This window comes from Ascaphus truei, chromosome 4, assembly GCF_040206685.1.
Source record: "Ascaphus truei isolate aAscTru1 chromosome 4, aAscTru1.hap1, whole genome shotgun sequence".
NCBI classification, from domain to species: Eukaryota; Metazoa; Chordata; class Amphibia; order Anura; family Ascaphidae; genus Ascaphus; species Ascaphus truei.
In genome coordinates, this window is record NC_134486.1 from 343,187,676 (window position 1) to 343,200,605 (window position 12,930).

Below are 12,930 nucleotides of genomic sequence, written 5' to 3' on the forward strand. Positions count from 1 at the left end.
AACAAATACATTGAATCCGCCGCATGCGCTTATAGTAGGCGCGACGTAGCGTCAAAATTTGGTGTCAGTATTATTTGATTTTTGGAGAGACAGTCGCCACGTGACTGTCTGTAAACCAATCACAGAGCGCCTATTGCACTCTGCCCACCCCCTTGGTGACGTCCCTGGCCTTGTCGCCAGCAACTTCGCTCAAACTTTAAATACAACTTTCGCCAATGGCGACTCGTGACGTCATCGGTCGCGTCGCCGGCACTATAAACGCGGCCTAACTTTGCCATCACTGTCACTACGATGTTTTTACCCCCCCAGTTCGTTACATGAGCCTAATAAATCTATTATGTTTGTTCTGTGTTTATTGGTAGTCATTGTTCTTTGTTGGTTTTTGGACGACTTCCTTGTCTGAGAGCTTTTGATTTGTTGCAAGTCCAATACGCTGTATGTGTTGCTAAGTGAGACTGTAAACTCTGTTTTTCTATGGAGCTGTAGTGGACCGAGAGCATATAGTAAAGATGGTCATTACTTGTAAACACTGCTGCATGCTCATTTGCATTGTCGGTTGCTACTATTTTAAAGTCATTAAGAAAACAGTAATCTGAATGTCTTTAGGTAATCATTTTTTTTATTTTTTTATTTTTTAACTATATCAAGAAAGGCCTCACTATCTGTAAATGAATCCAGGTAATAGACTTCATGGTTTCTCTCTGTGTGCTTTTATGTTTAGTGTTCTGCATCTCTCTGCTATCCGGCTGTCGCATCCTGTAGTGTTATTTATGGCTCTACCTGTGACCGGGACCATTTTGGTAATGGGGTGTGTTTTTTAAATGGTGATTTTAAAGTACAGTAAACAATTAATGTAATAGTTTATTTAGCAGTGATGTAGCACCACAGTTCAAAGTATCTGTGCTGTCAGATCAGGCATGCAAATATCCTAGTCACGTGGGCGCCTAAACTGCTGGTTCTGGCGCATAGATGCACTTGTACCAACCGTGCGTTTCCCTCCTTCACCCTCCTCTCAGATGCTGCAGTGAACGCACAGCACACTTGCACCGAAATGGGAAGCAGGGCTGTCAGTCACCGCTTTGCCCTCTAAAGGCGCGTCCCACAATGCCTTGCATAGTGCTACACATGACAATGTGGGGCTCCACTTCAGAGAGCAGAGCCATGACAGCTTTGCCTCCGATCAGGATGCAGGTGCGTGGTTTCCCTTCAGTTCAGTTACCAGCATGCACAGCCGCTCTTTACTTGGAGAATGTGTGCAGGGCTCATCAGGCCCCTTTAAAACCTGCAGCTTCAAACTCTGACTCTGCAGCAGAGTGAGGACTGATAGATGATGGAGTCTGCTGGGGTAAGAGACTGACCAGGAGGGATAAAAGGAGACGGGGCAGGGGGGCCTGGCTAGCGGAAAACCAGGAGGGTGGGTTGGGGATGGCTGCATGAAGGCGTGGGTCAGCCAAGGAGCGCCATCTTCTGGAAGGGATGATAAATATTTAGGGTTAAAGTTTAAAAAAAAAACAGGTAGAGTGTTTTGCAATAGGAAATACCCTCTGCCTCCCCTCCCCACTAAACGCAGTGGTTACATCCATGTCCTTGATCAAGGTGTCCAGTGCTGAAGTGTGTGGGTTGTGTGGTTCCCTGGCTGCTAAAATTCCCGTCTGGCTTCTAAGTTTTGTATCTCCGGGGCGGGATAAGTCGGTAGCTCTGTATCGTGTCCTCCATGAAGAGTTGGAACGTCTGTGAAATTTAAATTGCTGTCTATTGTACCTGGAACTTCATGCACCTTAAACATCACCAAACTAGCAACCTGAGAGCCCCCCTTTTTTTGAAGCCTGTTTAGAGCGTCAATGTTGTCTGCACTGTTATGTTGCATTAACTATTCAGTGATGTTGGATTTAATTGTACTGTTTATTGCATCCAGTGTTTGACAGGTTGACTGCACGTGGAATATGACTGTGTCCGCTCCCCCACCCCATCTGGGCACTTGCAGTGTGTGCTGCTTCGTACACTTGGGCTTTATGCAGAAGAAAAATTGCCAGTAGACGGACACCCCCATCCTTTTGAGATGTTCCTCGTGTCCTGGATCGGTCACCATGAACCGGTATACAACAATCAAACAGCTTGGCGATGGCACCTACGGCTCGGTCCTCCTGGGAAGGAGTGTGGAGTCAGGAGAGCTGGTCGCCATTAAAAAGTAGGTTGACTCCTAGGTCTCTTTCTTCTGGTTAGAACTGTAGATTGGTCAATGTCACAGGAACAATCGGAATGCTCCAATCTGCAAAGTTGCCATTCCCCTTTTATTTCACATAACAGATGCATGTAGTTTTCAGTCAGTGATTGGCAGGTGTATCCTTGACAGCAATCATGTATTCAGCGGAATGGGACGTTTGGTTGCGGCCGTTTTGCTGTGACCAAATGGCCAACCGGAGTTCAGCCGCAGACAGGCCCTCCACCGCCGGCCGCTTCTAAGGTAAGTGTTACTGGTTAGGGTAGGGGGTTAATTTGAGGGGTTTCAGCGGTTAGGGTAGGAGGTTTATACATTGACCCTAGCGGCCGGCAACGACAGGTAGCGGGGCGAGGCAGCGACGGAGATTTGGTTGTGGTGAAACGGCAGTGGCCAAATGTCCTAGACCGTGTATTGAGTGAAGCCTCACATATATTTACTTCCATGTTTAGACCTATAGTACTAGATAAAAGAAAATGCATTTCCATCCGGTATCACATGCAGTTCTGAAAAATAGTTTGTTTGCCACACACATTTCTAAGTCGCATTACTACAATGTGTGGCAATATTCACTTTCCGGCACTGTATAACAAATGTACATATCCAATCTAAAAAACATGAGCAACACAGATTGCGTTCTTCTGCTTTGCTGCAAGTAGGACTGCACACGTTAACTGAACTCTCTGTGCTAACTCGGGTGTAATAAGTTCTTCATACTGGGTCCCTTTGTTCCATTGTAATTTATATGGGCAATGAGTGTTAAAGTCAGTGGGATTCATTGCTCTATTTCTCTTGAGCAGGGCTCATTGTTTGTTTAGTCAGGGAACACTACTTATGTTTCATGTAGCAAAGCACTTAAAGAGCAATTGGTGCACCAAGAAACCATGGAAGAGGGTGGGGTAGTTTTCTGTTGACACTTTCATACCTGTCTTGGTATCCATAAGCAACGGGCATGATGTGTTTTGCAGGAGGAACCGAAATGAGCCATTGGAGTCGGAAAAATGTTTCCAATTAATGGTTTGATTCACCGCACTAAAATACCGTGTGGTCTAAAACACCAGTGGTCAGCCGTCTGATAGCCCAGTCACAGGCGGAGATTCACTAACCTCAGATAAGGGACATTGCAGCTCATTCCAGATTTATCCGCCATTGACTTGAATGGCAGCTAATGCAGCATCAACTCCAACGCCCCTTATTGGAGTTTAGTGAATCCTGGCTCTGGTTTTGTATCGCCATTTGCTACTCTGTTGTTCTACGAGTAAGATCTGAAGACCAGCCCAGGTCCCGCTCAAACTGGGGATCTGGAATTAACTGGTAGATATAAACTCGGTCCAAAAATATTTTGTTGAGTACAAAGTGTTTTACGTTCCTTTTTTAACCAGGTTACACACTACACTGCAACATTATTCAAGCTTTCAGTTGTGGATGAATACACACTGCAGGAAAACGAGAAATCCGGCACCATTGTGATTTTCTTAAAGATTGGCAAATTGAGTCATTGAAACAGCAATCTTCTAGTTACATTCTGCCGCTTCAAAAAAATATATATATGTATGTTTACAGGCATACCCCGATTTAAGGACACTCACGTTAAGTACACTCGCGAGTACAGACATAATCGCCCAATAGGCAAACGCCAGCTTGCGCATGCGCCTATCGGCACGTCCTGAACAGCAATACCTGCACCGAAGCTGTGCGCAAGCGGGGAGACTATAGAGCCTGTTACGAATACGTTATTTACATCAATTATGCACGTATATGACGATTACAGTACAGTACATGCATCGATAAGTGGAAGAAAGGTAGTGCTTCACTTTAAGGACATTTTCGCTTTACATACATGCTCTGGACCCATTGCGTACGTTAATGCGGGGTATGCCTGTATTTATTTTGGGCTGCTAAACATATCTTAGATGATGAAACAAGTGTGGCATATGATGCACTATTTCAGAATATATGCCACGGTTCCTTTAATGCAGGGGTTTTACTGTGCCCGGGATGTTTTTATGTACTTAACTTTCTTCCCAATCATGTCCCCGCTGTCTCCTGTTTTTTTAGTTTATTACTTGGCTGCCAGCAACGCGTTTCAAATATGACCAAATAAACTTGCTCTTGAATTCCTCATTGTCAAATATCACTTCACCATAAATAAATTTTAAGTTATATATATATATATATATATATATATATATATATATATATATATATATATATATATATATATATATATATATATATATATATTTATATATTTAACCGGCGCTTTTTTTTTTTTTTTTTTCCCCCTGACATTGTTAATAATGTTATTACTCTACTCTAATAATATAATATGAAATCGGAGATGGGAATGCTATGTATTAATGTTTTTTCTTTCTATGTGCTAGAATGAAAAGGAAGTTTTACTCCTGGGATGAATGTATGAGCCTCCGAGAGGTTAAGGTAAATTCCGCATGGAACTTTTTTCTGTGTGTTTGGATCTAGGTGCCATTGATATTTCTGAAAGAACTTTAATGTACAGTTACCAAGATCATTTAGTGGGGGCCCCCACACTAATGATTTATTTTACCTATAATGCCCACACACACACACACACACACACACACACACACACACACACACACACACACACACACACACACACACACACACACCAGTTTTAATCTATTGATTTTATTTCCGTCTAGTTAAAGAGGCTTTTCATTAAGCTAGATTCATCAGTGTAAGTACTTTGTGATATTTATTGCTATTAACAAATTCCCTGATTTATTTTTACTTTGGAACATAACCTCTCTGATTCTGAAACCCCTTCCCGGTGGGAAAAGCATATATAAGACCTTTAAATCCATTTTAATGCCCACTATTATCGGGAGAGGGAGTAAGAGGCCGTGTAGACAGATTGGGGCCATTATTACAAAGTGGTGCTGTAAGACCCCTTATGTCCCATGGAAATGAATGGGCTATAAGGGGCATAGACCAGATTGTGAAGAGCGTTCATTAGATTAGAGCACCATTATTTGAGACGTGTGTTTGTGCAGTTAGATCAGTAAAGCTAATAAAAAAAAAATATATGGGGAGCTACCCTAGAAAAATACGGATCTGGGATATAAACTTTGACCTTGAACCGTGATCACTGGCTGATGGTGATTAAAAGTTAGACAGCAGGAGAGCGTTAATTTAGAAGGGGACTACCACTAAAATCTTTATTTTATTGGTGGTCCAGATGCCACTGTACCAAGCTGGTTTACAGTAAAAACAAAACGTTCATTACCATCTCTCTCTCTCTCTCTCTGCATTGCTTTTCTAGTCACTGAAGAAGTTAAACCATGCCAATGTCGTCAAACTGAAAGAAGTCATCCGAGAAAATGATCACCTTTACTTTGTCTTTGAATACATGAAGGAAAATCTCTACCAGCTGATGAAAGATCGGTGTGTACGAGCCCTCGCATGCCAACTATCATCGCCACTGGTGTCTCAGTTTGAGATGTCTGCGGCTCCTCATGACTTGTTAGTCCTCCACACCAGAGTGTTATTTCTCAGTGTTAATTGTCGCATTTAACTGGAAAATAAGGAATCATTCCAGCTATGTCAGAATAGTTTTTTTATTTTCCAGGTAGATATCTTAGTTTTGGACACTTTTTTTTTTTAAATTTATATATACATATTGGATGAATTTGTGTACAGTTTCTCAGGGACCATAGTGAGGCTGACATACTGTAGTGACAGGAGCGATCTGTTGTAGTGTCGTGAATGTTGATATGGGTGGTCAGATATTAAAATATTCAATTCAGTAAAACTTTTATTTTAATGTTTCCTCATAGGAACAAATTGTTTCCAGAATCTACAACCAGGAATATCATGTATCAGATTCTTCAAGGGCTTGCTTTTATACACAAATACGGTATGGTCATATCTAATCATTTTTCTATTTTTTGACCATATCTGATTGTTTTAAAAAATTCAGTGAAAAAAACCCCCCATTTATTCAACTTTGCGGCAGCACTGTGTTTAGACTTTATCTTGGAAGGATTTAAGCAAGATTTTTTTTAACTAAAATTATGGAGGGTTTGAGGCTTTCTAAAATAAATTACTTTGCCTTAAAGTGACATTTTAAGTTGGAAAATAAAAGAATTGGTACACTGGGTGTGAAAACAAAGGGGGGTTACTGCACCGTAACCGCTATTACCATCACACATGGCCACCATGTTGGGATACAAAACGTGTTCATAACAAAAACGGGCAGAAATGACATGATTTGTTACTTTTTTTTTGTAGATAATGTATGCGGTGCTATAGAATGTCATTGGGTGTAGCATTGGTCTCCCTTGTCTTTGTTGTACATTTGTCATGCTTAGTAGCAGTCCTTTTGACACATTAAAAAAAAAATCTAGATATAGAGAGAGAGATGTGGTGGGTATTGGGGTTTCAGCTTACTGGGAATGTGTGTGTTAATCAATTTCTGACAAGCAACAGGTGTTTGTAGCTTGGCGGCCCCTCCTCCCAGAGCTCACCCTCCCCACCTTTGTAACTTGGGAGGTTCTCTTATTTTGCTGTATGAACAGGACCTACTATTATTGTTTCCCCTCATAGAGGTAAAGGAAGGGTTCACAGTGTAGCGTTAGGACCTGCAAATTTGGTTATACCGTGATGTTGGCATGCAGGCATATGACGCTTTGGCCAAAGGGTTTAACTAAATAACCAAGAAAATTATTATTATTGAAGTATTTAACTTTATACTTATTACCATATATGTTTTGTCAATTGGATGTAGCATTGGGCTCCCCTGTCTTTTGTTGTAGAGCAGTGGTGCGCAACTTTTTTTTTTTTTTAGCGACTACACCTAGATTTAAATGTCCGCTACGCGAGCAAGGGTGCCTCAGACTAACCAGAAGGGGTCCGCAAAGCATACCAAGTTATGAGGTGATTTTAGGGAATTGTTAATCATTTATAGATTCTATATTACATTTTAAATGGGAATTTCCAGCTACAGTATGTCTGTAAATGTACAATGTTGTTTTCCCAGTTTGTGGCCAGTTTTGGTAACTGTTGGTAAAGGGAAGGACTGTCGTAGCGACTGGATCACACAAATAGAAGCTGCTTGTGGGCTGAGGGTTGAGAAACTGGTTATGTTATGAACAATGCTCATGTTCAAAGAGCTTACAATTTTCATACACAACATGGTGTGGTGGTCAAAATAATACAAGTGCGTCTTCAACTTACAATGCTGGCTGGCAGGAACACTTATGTGCTAAACTCGAGCCAGAGCACAGCAGCTTACTTTCTGAACCTCTTCCACAAATACTGTATAGCACATTCTACTCTTGTCGTGTGCATATAGTTTGTGGTTGATTTACATTATTTTCCACCATTCCCCAATATGAATTACTTCTTGGACTAAAACAATACGCAAATAGCCTTTCTTTTCTATCGCATGGCTGATATACCACCAGCATGGGCTGATAAATCAGTGTTTTGGTCTGATTTGAAGTAGCAGGGGTATGAAATCATAAAGTGGAATAAATTCCTGATGCTCTACTTTTAAAAAAACACAACATTTGTTAATTTTAGTGTACCTTCTAAAAACATTGTTTGCCTATCATATTACTTATCTTAATGTTAGGGGTTCCATAATAAAAGTTTGTGGTAAACAATTTGTTGCCATTCCTCCCTTTGATTGATTTGGTGTGTGTGTGTATATCTTGTGTGTTTGTTATGAGAGTCTTGGAAGGATCTTTGCTTTAAATGAACTTTTAACCAATCCTATACTAAGGTATTTTATCATTTGGATTTTTTCCCCTTTATAAATCACCTGCAGGAGTTGTGTATTTATCGGAGTTATAAATTGCAAGCTACAGATCGGAGGTTATTTCAAGTGATTTACATTTTGGAGCAAGAGAATATCTCCATGAGCTGTTTGTTATAACAATGTAAATTGGAGTATAACGAGGTGTAGAGGAGTAACGAAGGACGTATAAAAGGAATGAAAGGAGTATGAGTACATAGGCTTCTGTGATGATGCTCAGGTGTTCTGTATTCTGTTGGGCTTTCAGGGTTCTTTCACAGGGACTTAAAACCTGAAAACCTCCTTTGCATGGGACCAGAACTTGTGAAAATTGCAGACTTTGGACTAGCTCGAGAAACCAGATCAAGACCACCTTACACAGATTACGTGTCAACCAGATGGTATGCTTATCTTGTTTAAAACAAGCATTCATGGCTAATACATAATCAATAAAAATGTAATAAAATATGTAAAAGTACTTAACCTCATTAAACCTGGTGCAACATATTACATCTCATGTGAAATCACTCAACCATGTAACATCTTTTTTGTTTAATGGTTTTTTTATTCCATAATGTAAAATATGACTGGTCCCTGTTCTGCCATTGCAAAGTGTTGCTTGTCCCTCTAGACGTGTAGGAGTTAGTATCTTTGCAAACAGAAGATCAAAGTGTTCCTTCCAAACAGCACAAGAACAAAAACCATTTAAAATATATAAGGACTCTTCAAATGGTGACCCAAAGGTTCTCCAAGTGGTCCATCGACCAGCTGCTCGCCGTTTTACAGCCTGTAAGATATGATAATAAAAATCTAAAACGGATGAGATGTCTGTAAAATGTTCTATTTTATTCTTAAGGTTTGTAAATCTTGTTAAATGCAACTAAAATTATATATATTTTTTTTCTACCTCCCCTGTTCCCCCAAACTAAACGTCTGTGATTCGGTCTCTGTGGAGAGCTAGTTGAAGAGCACTGTAATGTAGCATTCATACTGCTTTCATTATCACTTGTTGAAGGTGATACATTCTTAATGACACAGATCCACTGGTCATCCTACATTGTATGTGCAATAAAGTGAGAGCATATAACATTTGGTCTAGCAGTGTATGAGTTTTGTTTTTGTAGCTCTTTTCAAATGTAGGCTTAAAAGCTTCACTCCAAAAAGCACAAGATAAAATGCCACTGAATAATACAATACATAGTGCTTTATTTAGGGATTGCACCAAAACAACATATAAATACTAGGCCGCTTCCAATGTTTTGCAGTGGAACTCGTGATAGACCTTAAATGTTGAAACTTTTGTAGTTGATGCCATTATTCGATATACTAGTGAGACTAAAACCTTCTTACAGTCAGGGAGGTGGCTTGACCACACGTTCAGTGGACCGCCAGAGCAGGTCATGGGTGTGACTTTCTGACATGGGTTAAAATCTGTACCTTTTTGCTGTGACCACAGGTATAGAGCCCCTGAGGTTCTTCTAAGATCTACCAACTATAACTCTCCTATTGATATGTGGGCGGTCGGCTGTATCATGGCAGAAGTTTACACACTCAGGCCTCTCTTCCCAGGCTCCAGCGAAATCGACACAATATTCAAAATTTGCCAGATCCTGGGGACGCCAAAGAAGGTACGAGGTGCACACACATGACAGATATCCGTAGGATTGCCTAGTTTCATTTGCTGATTTGTTTAGTTTATGCATCACTTTTATACAACACTTTTTAAGGCAGATAAAATTGCAACCTGATGTCCTTTGCTCCCATTTGGAATTGTTGTTCCCTGGCTTTTTATTCAGTTTTCTATATTTTGTGCAGTGTTTCACTCCTGAGATGCCCTGAAAAATCGGGTGCCATGGGTGGAGCCATGGGTTACAGTAGAATACACAAGCCACATGGAAATGACAACCTTGATTACTAATTCAGCAACATTTTAAAATCTTAAGAGTCCATGGACTTTTATTACATTATTCACCGTAATTTCCCTCTGCAGATGCATTAAATCTATTTTCGTTTCTAAATTCTTTCGTGGAATTATCTCAATCATATAGTTTTTTTTTCCCTATCTAGACTGATTGGCCTGAGGGCTACCAGTTGGCCAGTGCAATGAGCTTTCGCTGGCCCCAGTGTGTACCTAACAACTTAAAGACCTTAGTTCCCAATGCAAGCGGTGATGGGATCCAGATAATGCGAGACATGCTGCAGTGGGATCCAAAGAAGCGGCCTACTGCTGTTCAGGTAAGTGATGAGCTCCACATGAAAGAGAAGGCTCACAGCCTGTGGCCTCTGGACCACCAGGGGTCCCTACAAGCTATACAGCTCAATTCAGGCGTCTCTCCCCTGCAGTCCATGTTTTTTATTTTTTGCTTGTTTTTATATTTTTTCTAGCACTCCCCTTAGTTTTGTTCTTTTTATATATGTTATTTTATACTTTTAGATTACTGTGTACACACACACTTGAATGGCCTCGAATACTTAAGTAGAAGAAATGACTTCTCCTCCACCGAAGCACTGCGTTCTTGGCAGAACGGTCATAGTGCTACACAAGGCGTTGCCGAGCTCGGGAGTCAGATTAGTGATTCACAGGTCTGCACCCATGACATACTCAAATATGTTCTTTCTACACAATTTATTACCATTGAATTTGTCTGCGAAGAGAAAAGTTTGGAAACCCACTGGTTATTTTCCCAGGACACGCACCCATTCCCAGAGAGAAGTACATTTTTGTCCCTTGTGGGTTTTTACGTTACACAAAACGGTTGCCTGCAACTTCAGTGTCTGCCAGTAAGTCAATCAGTAGTGTATGCACCTATGTGGCGCATCTGTGTTTTATGGATCCGGGCACATGCAATGACATTATAATATTGTTTGGCTTATCAGCAGGGAATAAACAAGACACACAAATGGGATTATCTCCTGAATGGGTAACAAGTTTGTTTGACATTAATGAAAAGGAAGTTTGTTGTGTCGTGCTTTATACACGGAGGGGTGCACTATTTCCGGAGATGACTATAAGATGATTCCACCATGATATTTTATATTTGTTGACGGTGTGTGTCCAACATTGAGGGCGCTTTAAAGAAAAAGGAAATAAAATCCTTCAGTGGTTAAACTCGTTCATTAATCTCTATAACTGATATCTCGAGGGCCTTGTGTTACGAAAACTGTATACAACATACCATCACTTATTGCATTCTTTTGAACGTCATTGCAGAGGTTTAAAGCCTGTGGTTGCTTTGCATGATGAACATACACTGGAGTAAAAAAAACTGTCCCGTACCAAAAATACCTGTATCGTAACATAGGTTTATAAATGCCCCACCACTATACTACCTGAAATAAATCCCAAAAAGGACTTATTTGCACACCATAAAATATTCAGGCAGTACAATGACACTCTGAATTAACTGGCATAACATGTCATCTAACAGAAACAATGAGAGACGGACGTACAGAAATATTGTTTGTAATACCATGGTCAGTCCATGCTGATATTATGTAGTTCAAAGTTCTTGTAGTCATATTGGTCATGAAGAAGTCTATATTCCTTGTAGATTTTGATGCCTTTTAGTGTTTTAACATGTGTGTTTCATAGACGAAATTGTCCTTCACCTGTGAAGAGCTTACATGTTCGTGCCATCAAAAGTATTACAACCTGCATGCCACCACCAATGTCTGGGTCTCTTAGGACCTCTACGTCACCTTGGGTCGCCAAATTTAAACTTCCATAGTGTTTTAGGGCGTTACATTTGTAACCTCCATGAAAATAAACTATAGTGCAACCATTAGAGGATGGGAAAATAGAATTGGCAGATGGCTGCATAGAAGAAATGTTCAGTTTGTGTATTACTCGCTGTGTCGTTAAAGTTGACAAAATGTTGCACTGTTCAAACCCACTTCCACCAGGAGGTGGAAGGATTTCTCCAACAATCTGTAGAGACACAAACAGGACTCATATACAGGTCTTGTACAGGTTTCTGAAGCTACTCCAATATAATATCATACTGTGTTTTAAATGCACATATTTAGTTTCTGGGTGTGGACATGCAAATATAATATCCAGAAATAATCATGTCAGATCAGCCATAACAATTCCTCTATTTCAGGCTCTCCGCTACCCCTGCTTCCACGTGGGCCAGGCTCTTGGAACAACTCAGCGAGTAAAAGAGTTAACAAAACAGCAGAAAGAACTTCATGAGAAGCAAGTCCCGCTACTTATCAAACCTGTGCCCCCTGCCCACCCCCCACCGAAACATCAACCCCGGCTGTCCTCTAGAGCCTTCCAGCAGGGCCAGCCAAATGGACAACCTTTCAAAATGAGTGCCTCATTAGCAGATTCCGCTAATAACCCTCAAACGAAGGATAAAGTGGGCCAGCCCACTTTGCCTGCGCTAATTACCAAGGCTCATCAGCACGTAAGTAGCAAGAAGGCCACACCTACCCTTTGTTAAATTCATAAAAACTACTGCATCAGAAGTTAGACAGAAGTAGGGGTACTGGCGAGTGTCATTTATTTTCATGACTAGGGCTCGACAAATGCACTCGTCCTCCCCCTCCCCCCCCCCCCCCCCCCCCCGCCAGAGGCGACTGCATTTTGCCTGCTGTCGAGACCTTACCGGTAAGCACTCGACAGTGGGAGGGGGGTTACATTTGGGGGAGGGGAGGGGGGGGGCGGCGATGAGTGCCTTTTTTTTCGGGCAAGCGACTTTTTTTTACAATTTGTCGAACACTGTTCATGCCGAACATATTTTGGGGTTGGATATAACAAAAATTGTGGCATCAATTTAAGGCAGCCTCTACAATGGCATGTCTGAGTGCAGCTGCAGGGAAGAGGCAGTTAATGTAAGTGTATGCATGGCTCGATTTTCTCCATCAATCATATGTATGTGTATGGACCCGAGTGCATTCAAGAATGGGTAGTTGTATACAGTAATGA

At 41.1% G+C, this 12,930-nt stretch overlaps 1 protein-coding gene across 2 annotated transcripts in view; it reads left to right on the forward strand.

Moving 5' to 3' along the window:
• CILK1 (ciliogenesis associated kinase 1) overlaps window positions 1-12,930 on the forward strand; it is a 46,997-nt gene that overhangs the window by 16,858 nt on the left and 17,209 nt on the right. The window contains exons 2-9 of one of the 2 annotated variants that reach the window (XM_075598184.1): window positions 1,916-2,188; window positions 4,603-4,657; window positions 5,523-5,644; window positions 6,037-6,116; window positions 8,266-8,398; window positions 9,454-9,625; window positions 10,065-10,232; window positions 12,101-12,409. In XM_075598184.1, coding sequence (XP_075454299.1) covers window positions 2,088-2,188; window positions 4,603-4,657; window positions 5,523-5,644; window positions 6,037-6,116; window positions 8,266-8,398; window positions 9,454-9,625; window positions 10,065-10,232; window positions 12,101-12,409 — 1,140 coding nt within the window. In that variant the 5' untranslated portion in view covers window positions 1,916-2,087. The remainder of the gene's footprint in view (window positions 1-1,915; window positions 2,189-4,602; window positions 4,658-5,522; window positions 5,645-6,036; window positions 6,117-8,265; window positions 8,399-9,453; window positions 9,626-10,064; window positions 10,233-12,100; window positions 12,410-12,930) is intronic. The other variant, XM_075598185.1, reaches the window with a different exon arrangement.